General features: G+C 39.7%; 1 protein-coding gene across 5 annotated transcripts in view; it reads right to left on the reverse strand.

The window, feature by feature from the left end:
• The window catches only part of GRAMD1C (GRAM domain containing 1C), a 79,692-nt gene that overhangs the window by 19,435 nt on the left and 44,159 nt on the right, over positions 1-16,098 (reverse strand). For all 5 annotated transcript variants that reach the window (XM_070749948.1, XM_070749947.1, XM_070749946.1 and 2 more), the window contains 4 exons: positions 5,916-6,034; positions 4,352-4,472; positions 3,380-3,545; positions 620-763 (listed from right to left, as the gene is read on the reverse strand). In XM_070749948.1, coding sequence (XP_070606049.1) covers positions 620-763; positions 3,380-3,545; positions 4,352-4,472; positions 5,916-6,034 — 550 coding nt within the window. The remainder of the gene's footprint in view (positions 1-619; positions 764-3,379; positions 3,546-4,351; positions 4,473-5,915; positions 6,035-16,098) is intronic.

Below are 16,098 nucleotides of genomic sequence, written 5' to 3' on the forward strand. Positions count from 1 at the left end.
TCTTCCCAGGTGCAGAAGTAAAAACACCATCTGCGCATGCACGGCCATGGAAAAAGGGGCGCGCATGCGCAGATGGTGTTTTTACTTCCGCACCACTACATCCCGAAAAATTGATTATCGCGAGGGGTCTTGGAACGGAACCCTCGCGATAATAGAGGGATCACTGTATATAGATATATATAGATATACATACATACACACACACACACACACACACACACACACACAGTAAAATACATGATGAAGGCTATAGAGGAGATACTCATAGTAAAATACATCTATGAAAGAATAGAAAAGAAGATATAGTAATAGAACATATCAATGAAAGAATAGAAGAAGAGATATAGGAATAGAAGAAAGGAATAGGAGATATAGGAGAGCAATAGGACAGGGGACGGAAGGCACTCTAGTGCACTTGTACTCGCCCCTTACTGACCTCTTAGGAATCTGGATAGGTCAACCGTAGATAATCTTAAGGGTAAAGTGTTGGGGGTTTGGGGATGACACTATGGAGTCCAGTAATGAACCCAACCTTTGTATCAGTTGCTTATAACATTTTGTTAAAAGGGAGATTAACTTGTTTTTTCTCTATGAGACAGTATAAATTAAAATAGTTTACCTGTTATATTTCTAGTCCTGAGATATGTCTGCATGAAATGGGAATTAGTGAAAAGCATTTCAAATAGCTTATCTGCACCAATACGGAAAATGCGATTAATAAAAAGTTTTCCATGGAGTTCACACTCGAGGATGGCTTCCTCAGCTATTGGAGAAGAATTTAAAACATAGATTAAGAACTCTGTAACAGTTATATCAGAAAGAATATATCCCAAAAGATGAAATTGTCTGAGCTACTTAAAGGATGCCAAATACGATTATGTGAGACAATTTGATTCAAGCTACCAAATGCAAGCAATGGGCATAGTAGTTCCTCTTCCCAGCAACTTTCCTGACAAAATAATATAAAATAGAGAAATTGAGATGGTAGGTTTTTCTATAGTAATGACAGGCAAGTACTAAAAATCCTTGCAAAAATAGCTGATAGAGTAATTAATAGCATTGGCCATATGATTAACATAAATGAAGATAATTCACAAGTTATGTTTTCTCCTGCTTTAAGTGCAACATGTTTATTGCTTTAAGAATCTCACAGAAATTATACATGCACTGGTATTTGCAGAAATAGACAAATAGAATAACAGAATTGTTATCTCCTCTTCAAGTAGGAAATCCAATAACATTTCAGAAAAATGGATTGTCCAAATCAGAATTATGTACTAGAATTTTGGAATTATTTACTAGAAAAATAAAGCAAATAGTACGGTAGATGTGGCGAGGGGGGCGTTTGCCCAGGTTCGCCTGGTGCACCAATTGCGGCCCTATCCGGACTGGGACTCACTGCTCACAGTCACTCATGCCCTCATCACCTCGAGGTTCGACTACTGTAATGCTCTCTACATGGGGCTACCTTTGAAAAGTGTTCGGAAACTTCAGATCGTGCAGAATGCAGCTGTGAGAGTAATCATGGGCTTCCCAAGGTATGCCCTTGTTACAACAACACTCCGCAGTCTGCATTGGTTGCCGATCAATTTCTGGTCACAATTCAAAGTGTTGGTTATGACCTATAAAGCCCTTCATGGCATCGGACCAGAATATCTCCGGGACTGCCTTCTGCCGCACGAATCCCAGCAACAGGTTAGGTCCCACAGAGTTGGCCTTCTCCGGGTCCCGTCGACTAAACCAGTGTTTCCCAACCTTGGCAACTTGAAGCTATCTGGACTTCAACTCCCAGAATTCCCTAGCCAGCAAATGCTGGCTGGGGAATTCTGGAAGTTGAAGTCCAAATATCTTCAAGTTGCCAAGGTTGGGAAACACTGGACTAAACAATGTCGTTTGGCAGGACCCAGGAGAAGAGCCTTCCCTGTGGCGGCCCCGACCCTCTGGAACCAGCTCCCCCCAGATATCAGAGTTGCCCCCACCCTCCTTGCCTTTCACAAGCTCCTTAAAACCCACCTCTGTCATCAGGCATGGGGGAATTGAAATTTTCCATTCCCCCTAGGCTTGTAGAATTTATACATGGTATGCTTGTATGTATGATTGGTTCTTTAAATTGGGTTTTTTAAGATTATTTTTAATATTAAATTTGTTTACATTGTCTTTTTTATTGTTGTTAGCCGCCCTGAGTCTTCGGAGAGGGGCGGCATACAAATCTAATAAATACAAATAGAACCTAGTGGTCATGTCATGGAATGCTTTTGAGCTAGTGAAGATTTCATTTTGGAACATTCTGTAAGCTGTTACTGAAACTTCACTGTCTGTAAAAGGGCTTATGGCAGTATCTGTATCACCAACATTGTGTGCTGAATAGTGCCTCGCATCCATGGCTATGACAAAGGCTTCATAAATACTATAATTGTGGTTGGCCTTGGAGTAGCCAGGGATACTAGTGGGACAATTGACTCAATGTCTGCAGCAGCTTTGTTTCTAATTTATATTGTGCAGATCACATAATGATATCACGTTGATGTAAAAGATAAAATAGCAATCGAGTATGATTTCTGAATGTTGAAGCACCAGGCTAGAAGCCTTCCAGCACTGTCTTGGGCATAAAAGCCCAAAGCAGATGATTTTGGACTAATCATTTTCTTCCAGTCCAATTTCAGTGTACAGGGTTGTTGTGAGGAAAATAGGGGGAGGAAGGCGTATTGTGACTGTTCTCCTTCAATTATTTATTTATGATTTGATTTGATTAGTTAGATCCCACCTTTATCATTTTTAAAAATAACTCAAGGTGGTGAACATATCCAACACACCTTCCTATTTTTTTTTAAAGCGAAATACACATCTTTTTAATGATCTTAGACAATATTTACTGAAAGAGTAGTAAATGCTTGGAACAAACTTCCAGCAGACATGGTTGGTAAATCCACAGTAACTGAATTTAAACATGCCTGGGATAAACATATATCCATCCTAAGATAAAATACAGGAAATAGTATAAGGGCAGACTAGATGGACCACGAGGTCTTTTTCTGCCGTCAGTCTATGTTTCTCTATTTCCACATTCTAGTTTGTACAGAAGCTTTTCCAAACTGATCCTATAGTCTCTTTCTTTCAAACTTGACAGAAAGTAATAAACTATTGAAGAAGAAACAGGATGAACAGTTTACGTGTACTGATTATGTCCCCCAACCTGACACTATCTCTCAAGGTCTTCAGGATCTATTGCCTGAGGCAGCCACAACACTCAGCCATTTTCTATCACTTTTACTAGCAGTAAGATAAGCAAGAGCAGATTCCATAGATAAGACAATTTATGTTTTCTTTTGTTACTGTAATTTGTACTGCATGGAACATTAAGACTGGAACATTTATTTACCCTCATCACTTTCTGAGGCACTGCTCTCCTCCTTAGGAAAATTCTCATTTATATCCAAGGATTGTACTGAAACTTTGTGTGGTACATCAGAGAGCTTCTCTTCTGAAGGAATCAATGAATTCCTCTTCTCTTGTTTATCATAATAACATTCCTCTGGTTCAGCAACCTAATAAAATACAATATGATTCTCAGTCATCTTATTTAATAACATGATAATTCACAATCCCAGCTACCCAAGAAAATACAAAAACTTTCTAAATGCTTCTAAAACCACTCACAAACTCCTAAAACACACATATCTATACATATACTCAACAATTCAAACACTTAATATACTTTAGATAATATTATAAGTAGGGCCTGGCTTTTGGTATACCATACATAGTATTTATATGGGGGGTGGGGGAGATTTGTGGTTGTTGTGTGAGTGTGTGTATCTTAGTAGTATCAAATGCCAAGAAAAAAGCATTTGGTATTCACGATAGAGTGAAAATCACTGTATATCAGTGAGTGCTCTGTACATCACAACTAGACACAAGAAGAGTTTTTCCCGAAAGCCATCACTTTACTAAACAAATAATCCCCTCAACACTGTCAAACTATTTACTAAGTCTGTACTACGATTAATCTTCTCGTTGTTCCCATCACCCATCTCCTCCCATTAATGACTGTATGACTGTAACTTTGTTGATTGTATCCTTACAATTTATACTGAAAGGTTCCCAATATGATTTGATTGCTTATTTGTACCCGGACTATCATTAAGTGTTGTACCTTATGATTTTTGACGAATGTATATTTTCTTTTATGTATACTGAGAGCATATGCACTGAGACAAATTCCTTGTTATATATGGTATATATAATGGTTAAACAGTACATATATATGTATATATTTATATGCAGGAATATAAAACAAGTTAATAATATAAATAATACATTTATAGTAAAAAGGAATGTTTTAAAAGCTTACTTCTAAATGTGAGTTTCCAGTAAGAAATTCCGTCTCAACTTCAGTCAGAGTAGTGGATTCTTGAACTATATCAACAACCTTTGCTGGCTCCTTATCTCCAGATTCATCACTAAGATTAGATCTATACAAAAATAACAACAATGTTAATTCATATTTATTCTAGAACCATTTGTTAATACAGTGATACAGTATACCGGTATTGGATTTAAAATAGATTGGAAAACAAATGTGCCTTAAACATTCAATCTTTCTACCATCAAATGATGTACTATATTGACTGGTTCTTAGTATGTTATATTGAGTGATTCCTAATATGATTTGATTGCTTATTTGTACCTGGACTATCATTAGGTTTTGAATGAACTTTATGATTCTTGACAAACTTATCTTTTTTGTAATGTACACTGAGAACATATGCACCAAGACAAATTCCTTTATTTGGCCAATAAAAAAATTCTATTCTATTCTATTCTATTCTACCCTACCCTACCCTATTTTACCCTACCCTGCCCTGCCCTACGTCTTTATCTCTTAGGAACATCATTTTACAGAACTTGTCAAAAAGTAGCACCATTGGGTTATATTTTGTTGCATGAATGAGAAGGAAAAAATCTCTTTGTTTATCTATCGTTTTATATTCACAAATATCTTCTGTATAATTATTCACATCTAAAATGACTAGGCAAAAGGACAAATATAGGGAGTTTCTAGGATAGTTTTTTCCTTTTTCCAAATTAAAAGCTCATCAGATATGATTTCTAGCTAGTGGTTATTGAACTTATCAATTTGGGATTGCAGAAGTTGAAATCCAAACTACCTTGATAGTACTTGGTAGAACAAAGCCTAAGTAGAGGTGTGATTTAAAAGTGTTTCCCAGCCAATGCTCAAGCATATACCATTTGTTGCTAGCTATTGTGAAGATTTGGGGCAGATTGAGGGTTGGTGGGTGAGGGACAGACCATATGACAATGGGATAGAAATCATGTTCAGTTCTGCTGTAGACATAAAAAATAATGGTTTATAGCCAAATAAGTCTATTTATGCAAACTTAATTTTAGAGAAAAAATGTGATCTTGAAGAAGGGCCAGTGAGTTTTGTTGGAGGAACAGAGTTCAAGATAGTGACTTGGTTCAGCATCTGATAAGGTCCAAGGTTTTAATTTGCCATCAGCATTGAAGATTTATTGCCTACCTATTCAAGTGGACCACAAGTGGAATTGATCTGCTCTTAATCCTGACAATATTATTGCATGCAACAATCACATCAATGCCATATTTGTTGGGTTAATATGATAATATTCTATAAAGATTCTGTAAAATGAATCTTCTATATATAACTGAACAATTTGCTTATTCAAAAACATTTATTTACTACTGCTTCATTATGTAGTGATACCAAAGATAAAAAGTTTTCAGCAACCTGAATACAAAAATTAGTACCTAAAAGATCCCTGACAGAATCAATTATACCATGTTTATATCGATAGATGGTCATATCAAATAACACAATCACCAAAAAAGCAAAAATCACATTAACAGTGTGGCAATCTATAGTATTTCCTTACCTTAATTGTCCATTGTCTTCAGATGATGAATAAATACTTTCCATCTCTTCTATATTCAAGCCAAGCTCAGAGCCATAGCTCTGATGGACAAGCTGCCAGAATTCCCGTTTGGTTAATTTCTGGGAAGAAGAAGAAAATACAGGTATACAGATCAGAATGTCAAGTTGTTCAAAATTAACTACTGACTGTTATCTAAGTCAATAAATCATTCTAATAATTTAAAAGGAGTGTTTCATAAGAGCATTCAATAACCTCAATATTAGTATACAGTGTTCCCTTGATTTTCGCGGCTTCGAACTTCGCGAATAGCCTATACCACGGTTTTTCAAAAAATATTAATTAAAAATACTTCGCGGGTTTTTTTCTATACCATGGTTTTTCCCACCCGATGATGTCATACGTCATACGTCAAAAACTAATAATTTTTGCAAATATATAACAAAAATAATAATTATTGTTAATAAATAATTATGTTTATAAATATCAGGATCACTAAGTGTCTTATTCAATGGTGAGTACCAGTAATAATGGTAAGTAAATGGTTGTTAAGGGAATGGAAAATGGTAATTTAGTGGTTTAAAGTGTTAAGGGATGGCTTCTGATACTGTCCATAGCCAAAAATGGTGTTTTTACTTCCGCATCTCTACTTTGCGGAAATTTGACTTTCGCGGGTGGTCTCGGAACGCATCCCCCACAAAAATTGAGGGAACACTGTATACAACTTGTTTTGGGGCTACAAGAACTATTCAGTTTAGCCATCCCAACAGTCTTACACCCCCCTCCATCTGATTCCTGAAATAACACCCCAAGACATTTTAACTATTGAGAACAGCTGCAATTCTTAACTCATATTAGTTGTACAAGGCCACAAACACTGTCAGCTGTGTTTGGTTCAGAAGCTTCTCTCTTCAAATGTTAAATAAGTTAAAAAAGACCTGTAGAAACAAGCAAGTGAAGCAGAAAAACTTAAGAGCTATGTCTTTTCTAGTTCTTCAGTTTCAGGATATTCTACTGTTGTCCTAACCACTACTAAATTATTTTCCTCTTTGTTATTTTGTCAGAACGCCTGTGTCCTGTGCTGTGGAACAGAACACAATTATTTATTTATTTATTATTTAGATTTGTATGCCACCCCTCTCCGCAGACTCGGGGCGGCTCACAGCAGGATACAACAATTCATGACAAATCTAAATATAATTTAAAATATTTAAAAACCCCATATTTCTAAACAAACATAGACACAAACATACCATGCATAAATTGTACATGCCCGGGGGAGGTGATTCAGTTCCCCCATGCCTGACGGCAAAGGTGGGTTTTAAGGAGTTTACGAAAGGCAGGGAGAGTAGGGGCAGTTCTAATCTCCGGGGGGAGTTGATTCCAGAGAGTCGGGGCCGCCACAGAGAAGGCTCTTCCCCTGGGGCCCGCCAACCAACATTGTTTAGTTGACGGGACCCGGAGAAGGCCCACTCTGTGGGACCTAATCGGTCGCTGGGATTCGTGCATATTTGACATTTCATAACATTACATTTGTATCAAATTATCTTTGAGTTGTCTTGTCTTGATAATAAACAAAAAACTCCTTCAATCCATTTCCCAAGACAGTGCTTCATTATTTCTCTAATCACTCTCATTGCTGTAATGCAGGAATACCCAAATCTCGCAATTTTAAGACTTGTGGACTTCAACTCCCAGAATTCTCCACTATAGCTGGCTGGAGAGTTCTGGGAGTTGAAGTCCACAAGTCTTAAAGTTGTCAAATTTGAAGACCTCTGCTGTAATAGTATGTGGGAATGACCTTGGGAGACAGGGAGAAGAAATGCAGCCAAATAAATGGTCAGATAAAAGGGAATTTAGCCCACAACTGGAGAGGGTTGAGGCAAGCTGCTCAGAAAGGACCCCACTCCTAGCTTGTTGGACTGTAAAGGGAATGAAATGTTATTTCAATTTTTTCAAGGTTCCTATTACATTACAAAACAATAGAATTAACTCATCTGGTCATGTCTCCCTAAAGAAAAAAACTACAGAAAAAACAATTGCTGCCAACTTGCCTTCCATTGAGAACCTGTATACTGCACGAGTCAAAAAGAGGGCGGGGGAAATATTTACTGACCCCTCACATCCTGGACACAAATTGTTTCAACTCCCACCCTCAAAACGTCGCTACAGAGCACTGCACACCAAGACAACTAGACACAAGAATATTTTTTTTCCTAACGCCATCACTCTACTAAACAAATAATTCCCTCAACACTGTCAGACTTTCTACTAAATCTGCATTTCTATTCTACTAGTTTTTCTCATCATTCCTATCACCCATTTCCTCCCATGTTGACTGTATGACTGTAATTTGTTGCTTTTATCCTAAGATTTTTATTAATATTGCTTCTTCATTGCTTATTTGACCCCTATGACAATCATTAAGTGTCGTACCACATGATTCTTGACAAATGTATATTTTATTTTATGTACTCTGAGAGCATATGCACCAAGACAAATTCCTTGTGTGTCCAATCACACTTGGCCAATAAAAAATTCTATTCTATTCTATTCTAATGATGATTGCCTTTCTCTGAACCCATCCCAATTTCTCTGAATCCTTCTAAAAACATAAGCATAATTAGAATTTGAGCTCAAAGTTGGAGCTAACCAAATTAGAATATTATGACACTTTGGGGTCATATTTACTTTGTAATGTACTATTGTTCCAACCTTTTTCACAAATACCAAACTAAGCCAGGTGCTATAGGTGTGTTTTTTTTAATTTTAGCTTCATACATGAAGAATTTGCACTTGCTTCTGTTAAATACGGTATCCTTCAGTTACTTTCAGACTATTTCTTTAACTTATGAAAGTTTTTAATGTTGTTGTTCTCTTCTAGGTTAGTTAGCCACCCCAGTTTGGTTCATTTAAAAAACTGATAAGGATTCCCTCCATTTCTTCATCCAAAAATAGATGTTTAGAGGAACCAGGACTTATCCTTGGGGGCCCACGCTTGATAATCTCTCTTGAATTTAATGAGGAACTACTGATGAGCCCTATTGAGCTACATTTTTGAGCCATTTTGATATATTCACTCAATCATTATGCCACCCACCTACTGTAACTAGATTGCTGATAAGAATGTCATGAAGTACTTTGTCAAATGCCTTGAAGCTAAGATGTAATGTCAACAGCATTCCCACAATCTATTAAGAATATTATCTGATTAAAAATGAGTCACGGTTAGTTTGGCAAGTCTTCTTCCTACAAATTCATTACACTTCATTAAATAATTTGGGGTTTTCATAATTACAAAAAAAGAATCAGGGGGGAAAAGTTGGATTTATGCTTATGTTTATGTTTATGTTTATTAGATTTGTATGCCGCCCCTCTCCGTAGACTCGGGGCGGCTCACAACACAATAAAAACAGTTTATAACAAATCTAATAATTTACAATTTAAGATATTTAAAAAACCCCATTATTCTGCTTCTTTCCAACTATGCATAACAAATAAAAAATATACAAAAATGATTTTTTTAACTTGGGTTCCCTATTAGTTTAATAGTAGTACTAAACCATAAACCACTTCCATATACACAGAATAAAATGTACCCTAATTAATAATATTGAATTTGCCATGAATGCTAATAGTTTGAAAGAGTTAAGATCTATTTGAAGAAGTATATAAGTTAGCAAATGTTTAACGTGGACGTTATTTATTGTTCCCAAGGTTTATCTTAGGTTTTTATGATTGCAACATACTCCTACTATCTGTCACAAAATAACGAAAGCAGAGCAAACAAGCCATTCTAGTGATAAGTAAGCAAAAATGCAATTTACACAATATTACACTAAATCACTTTAGTAGAATTAGTAAGGATTTTTTACAATAAACGCTAATACAGTGTACTTCACTATATACAGGTTTTGAGTATCCATTGTTAAAAAACAAAGATCCAAATAAATTGTACATAAAAAATGGTTTAGGTATTACCTACATTTTTAGGTTTATAGTTTCGTTTCATCCATCATTTAGTGCATTTATAGAATTCTCCTTTGATTTCCTGGTGATCCTAGCAAACTGTTGCATTCCGATGCTATACTGTCATCGCCTTTCTGCAAGTTACTTCCCCACAGCAAAACTAAGCAATATGAGGGGGAGAACTCTGCTGTGTAGAGTGGCTTATAGCATACAAGAACAGGTTTCCCCCCCCAAACACCATCACTCTGCTAAACATATATTTCCCTTAACACTGTAAAATTATTTACTAAATCTGCACTACTATTCATCTTCTCATCATTCCCATCACCCATTTTCTTCCACTAATGACTCTATGACTGTAACTGTGTTGCTTGTATCCTTACGATTTATATTGACTTGTTCCTAATATGATTTGATTGCTTATTTTTATTCGGACTATCATTAAGTATACCTTATGTTTCTTGACAAACATACATGTATCTTATTTTATGTACGTATTTTATGCACATTGAGAGCATATGCACAAGATAAATTCCTTGTGTGTTCAATCGCACATGGCCAATAAAAAATTATATTATACAGTAATACCTCGTCTTACGAATCTAATTGGTTCCCGGGGGAGGTTCGTAAGGTGAAAAGTTCATAAGACGAAACATTGTTTCCCATAGGAAACAATGTAAAATGAATTAATGCGTGCAACGAAAAAAAAAAGCAAAAAACCGCCACCGCCCGGCTGTCACCTTTTGAAACAGCCGGGCGCTTCTCAGTGTTCTCCCAATGCTGAACCCGGAAGTTTGGCAAAAGTTCGAGTTCGGGTTCGGGTGGCCGCTGAGAAGCCCCGCCGCCCGGCTGTCACCTTTTGAAACAGCCGGGGGTCTTCTCGGCAGCCTCCTGAACGTTGAACCCGGAAGTTCAGGTTTGCCGTTCGGGTTCAGGAGGACGCTAAGAAGCCCCCCGGCTGTTTCAAAAAGCGATAGCCGAGCAGCGGGGCTTCTTGGCGGCCACCCGAACCCGAACTTTTGTTGAACTTCCGAGTTCGGCGTTCGGGAGGCCACCGAGAAGCCCCGCCGCCTGGCTGTCATCTTTTGAAACAGCCGGGGGGGCTTCTCGGCGGCCTCCCGAATGCCGAACCCAGAAGTTCAGGTTTGCTGTTCGGGTTCAGGAGGACGCCGAGAAGCCCCATGGCTGTTTCAAAAAGAAACAGCCGGGCGGCGGGGCTTCGCAGTGGCGGCGGGTTCGTAAGACAGAAAAAGTTTGTAAGAAGAGGCAAAAAATTACGGAACCCCGGGTTCGTATCTCGGGTTGTTCATATGGCGAGGGGTTCGTATCACAAGGTACCACTGTATTCTATTTTATTCTATCACAGAAAATATTGCCCTTTTGTTAATAAATCAGATGATTTTTCCACAGTTATGGAATTTAAACCCCCATTTAGCTTGGCTCAAGTGCCTGTTATCTGCAGCTGCACTATCCATAATTGCATGAGGTTGCATTGTGTGTTGAAGCAAAAACATGCACTATTACAGTAGTAATATTACAGTAGTAGGATCCATTTGTAGTTATGTAATAATGTGGATTATTGCCACATCATTACAAAGAGATTCAGTAACCATTTGTCTGAAATGGTATGGGGGTTTCCTGCCTGAGTAAGCAGGAAGACCTGCAAGATCAACTATTATTCTATTAGTCTCTTCTGAATGAAAAGACAAGCAGAAATATAGTTTTTCTGAGCATGCAACAAGTAAACTAATTTTTTTAAAAATTTTATTAATTTTTAACAAGTTTTACACAACATAAAACAGTGCATAGTAAAATGTGCCCACTACCCCGACACACACACATACCCCACCACCCATCGGGGGTGTTTCTTATATAATCCACTTTGATGCAAGAGCAATATATCTATTTACATATTATAGAGTGATTCCAATGTATTTCTTGTAGCTTGGTCTCAGATTCTACTCATCATATATCGTCTTACCTTGTCCCACCATCCCATCAGTTGTCTCAATTCAGTTTCATTATTCAAGTTTATCCTTTTATCCATAATTTCAAATTGAAGTTATGCGAATGTTTTAGAATTAATGAAGTGGGTGGTATTAAATAATCAATTTGTGTGGGATGCATGTAAGGCTTTTATGAGGGGACAATGTATATGTATGGAAGCAGATATTAGGAAGAGGTTGGGTAGAGAAAGGGAAAGGAAGATAAGGGAAATAGATTTGATACAAGAGCAGTTAAGATCAGGGCCGCCATCAGGAATTTTGGGGCCCCATACAGCCTAAGTGTCTGGGGACCCCCTCCCTTCTTCCTTCCTTCCTTCCTTCCATTTTTCTTTCTTTTTTCTCTTTTGGTTTTTCCCCTTCCTTCCTTCCTTCCTTCCTTCCTCTTTCTTTCTTCTTTTTCTTTCTTTCCTTTTTTCTCTTCTTTTTCTTTTCCCTCCCTCCTTCCTTCCTTCCTTCCCTCCCTCCCTCCCTCCTTCCTTCCTTCCTTCCTTCCCTTTTAAATTTTCAAACTGTCTTCTTCATATTCCTGGCTGAGGAATTCTGAAAGCTGCAGTCAACTGTCTTCAGCCATTGTCCAGCCCTGTGCTATGGACCCCTCCCTCCACCCCCTGAAGAGGCCGGGGGCTTCTTTCCAAAGCCAGTGGCAGTGATGCCAGAACCCCCTTCCCTGGGGATGGGAGCGGGGGGGGGGGGCTCCACTGGTCTCCCTCGACAAGACCTTCCGCAACACATCAGCCCTGCTGGGCAGCCCTCTTACCCCACCAAAGAAATGGGGGTTAAGGAAGACCCCCACCCCCCGCCTTGCCCCAAACACTGGCACTCTGCATAACCCATGCGGGGGCTTTGGCTTCCCCTCTGCAGAACAGAAGCTGGGGACCTCTCCCTCCACATACACCGGATCCCTATGGCCCATCCGAGGGCTGGCAAAATAGGTGTGCCCCCCCCCACCTGCTTTTCTCTCTCTCTCTCTCTCTCTTTCTCTCCCTCTCTTTTTGTCTCTCTTTCTCTCTCTACTTTTCTTTCTTTTTCTCTTTTTCTCTCCCTTTCTCTCTCTTTTTCTCTTTTTCTCTCCCTTTCTCTCTCTTTCTCTTTATATCTCTTTCTCTCTTTTTTCTCTCTCCCAACCTCTCTCTTTCTCTTTCTATCTCTTTCCCTCCCTCTCTCTTTCACTTTCTCTACCTCTTTCTCTCCCTCTCTCCCCTTCTCTCTTTCTTTCTCTTTCTCTTTCTCTCCCTCCCCCTCTCTCTTTCTCTTCCTCTTTTTATCTCTCTTTCTCTCTTTTTTCTCTTTTATCTCCCTTTCTCTCTTTCTCTCTCTCTTTCTCTCCCCCTCTCTTTGTCTCTTTCTATCTCTTTCTCTCCCTCCCTCTATCTTTCTCTTTTTATCTCTCTCTTTCTCTTTCTCTCTCTCTCTTTGTCCCCCTTCTCTCTGAAGTGGGGAGGGCCGGGTTGGCACCAAAGGAGCTCGAGACGGGGTGCAAAAGCAAACTACTCTGCCGGCCCGGGCCCACATCGGAAGGAAGGAAGGAAGGAATGGTAAAAGGGGCGATCAAGAGAGGAATGGGTGAATGAATGGACGGAGGGTGGGAAGGAAGGAAGGAAAGAGGGAAGGGACAGGAACAGAGGAAGGGTGCAAAGAAAGCAAGGAAAGGTGTGAAAGGGGAGAGTAAGAGAAGAAGGAGTGAAAGAAGGGAATGAGGGAGGAAACAAGGGAGGAAGGAGGAAAGCAAGAAATGGAGGGAGGGAAGGAAGGAAAGAAAGAAAGAAAGGAAGGGGGAAGGAACAGGAACAGAGGAAGGAAGCAAGGAAACTTATGAAAGGGGAGAGTAAGAGAGGAAGGACTGAAGGGAGGGAGGGAGGGAAGAAGGTAGGAAGGAGAAAGAAAAGAAGAAATAGAGGAAGGGAAGGTAAAAGAGAGAAAGAAAAATAGCAAGAAAGAAAGCAAGAAAGAGAGAAAGAAAGAATGAAAGAGAAATAAAAATAGAGAGGGGGAATGAAAGAAATGGAAGGAGGGAAGGAAGGAGAGAAAGCAAGAGAAAGAAAGAAAGCAAGAGAAAGAAAAAAGAATGAAAGAGCAAGAGAGCAAGAGAGAAAGAGAAAAAGAGAGAAAGAAAGAAAGAAAGAAAGAAAGAAAGAAAGGCAACTTCAAAGAAAGGCTCACTGAGCATCTCTCACTCTCTCTCTCTTTCTACCCCTCTTTCTTTCTCTCTCTTCCATTCTATCTCTCCTCTTCCTTTCTCTCTCCTCTCTCTCTCCCTCTCTTTTTACCCTCCTTTCTCTTCCTTCCTTCTCTCCCTCCCTCCCCTCCCTCCCTCCTTCCTTCCTCTCCATTTCTCTTTCCCTCCCTCTCTTTCCCTTTTCTATCTTTTGGTCCACTTCTCTCTCTCTCCGCTTCTCCACTTGCCTCCCCCTCGCGCCTCGCCCTTCCCACCCGGCCACCCGCGCGCGCTTACCAGCAGCAGGAATTCAAGCAAGCCCAAAAGAAGCCATTGGCTCCAGGCGGCGTTCATGGCCCCCCCGAACCCCCGGCCCAGCACTTCCGGAAGCCGAAAGGCGCGGCTCTCTTGCCCTTGCAATCCTCGGGGGGACACAAGGCCGGCGGAGAAGCCGGCCGGGCTCAGCCCTCTCCCGGCTTCCCCAATTCCGCTTCCCCAGCAGTGTGGCTTGGCTTCCAGAGGGCTGAGCCTTCTGCGGCTGCCATCGGGGCTCCCTGCCTGTCTGCCGGCCTCCCTGCCTTCTTTCCTCGTGGGGGTGGGAAGAAGGTGCGGGCCGCAGAGGCAGAGTTTGTCTCAATCGGAGTTGGGGAGTTTTTGGCGGGCACTGGGCCCGGCCCCCCCCCATTTTCCAATTTGGCTGGGGCCCGGGACGCCGCTACCAGTAATACCCGTCTATTGGCGGCCCTGGTTAAGATTAACTAAAAGTAGAGATTGGAATAGTTTATTGAAATTGAAAAAGAAACAATTGATGGTGTATGATCAGATTAAATGGGACAAGATGAGAATGACGATGCGACAAAAAATACAGAGCTGGGGGACACAATCAATGCAGCAAATGGCCAGATATCTGAAGAAGAGGAAAGAAAAATCATGTATTTTAGCATCGAGAGACTCTAGTGGAGTGGTTAGATATGGTAATGAGCAGCTAGAGAAGTTAATGGGGAAATATTATGAAGATTTGTATAAAGAGGAGCAAGTGAAGATAGGAGTCCTCAAGGTTGGGAAAATAGTAAGTGAAGAAGATAAACAAATTTTGAATGCAGAAATTACACAAGATGAAATTGCTAGAGTAATTAAAGGGTTAAAACAAGTCAAAGCACCAGGCAAGTAAACTAATTTAATGGAGGTGGAACAGATTTATTCTTGGGATGTGTTGCAATCTTTACTATCTTTGGTACTCCCTCGATATGACAACTTATTTTCTCAGGGATGAAGGGAGCTATCTTTGCTTTGTTCCAGCAATGTGAAGAGTATGGTTTTTGTTGCCAGATTGCAACACCACACTTACTGAAAATGGCTTGGTTTTAACTAAGTACGATGTAGGAAACAAACCATTGCTATAAACCATGTTTTTAAGTTAGAATTACACATGAATCAGGACAATATGGCTTATTCAATAAAACACAGTAAACCCTAACAGTAGCTTAGTATATAGTAAGTGATTCCAGTAGCGTCACTGCTATTATTCTGCAAAGATACCATGTAATTAATGCATGACGTTCAAGGAGGATGTGATATACCTAGTCCCAGTCACTCTATAACTTTTTCTAGTTTCTTAATAACCATCAACAGGCATTTCAAAGAGAGATCTCCCATTTATGTCTGAAGATGTCAAGAACTGAATCTAGAGATTTCTGCATTCTAAGCATCAACTATTAGGTTATTGCAGTGCTTCTCAAATAGTGGGGCCACACTCCCTGGGGGGACACAGAGCCATGCCGGGGGGGAGGCGCATGACCCTGGGGAACATACTTTTTTTGCTGCAGGGAATAAGCGTTTTTTGCACCAAACAATAGCACACAGCACAGAGTAGGAGATATGAAGGGTAGATAACAAACCCTTAAGAGACACCATGGAAAAATATTTAACAGTGATAAAAAGAAAGAAGGAGAGAAAGGGAGCTAATGAGAAAAATGTAAGTCTCCCAAAAGCTAAGATGAGGAAGTATGACGAAGCGTATGTAGTGCTTGGTTTCACTGTGACTATGGTGGGAGAC

Source organism: Erythrolamprus reginae, chromosome 4 (assembly GCF_031021105.1).
Source record: "Erythrolamprus reginae isolate rEryReg1 chromosome 4, rEryReg1.hap1, whole genome shotgun sequence".
Lineage (NCBI taxonomy): Eukaryota > Metazoa > Chordata > Lepidosauria > Squamata > Dipsadidae > Erythrolamprus > Erythrolamprus reginae.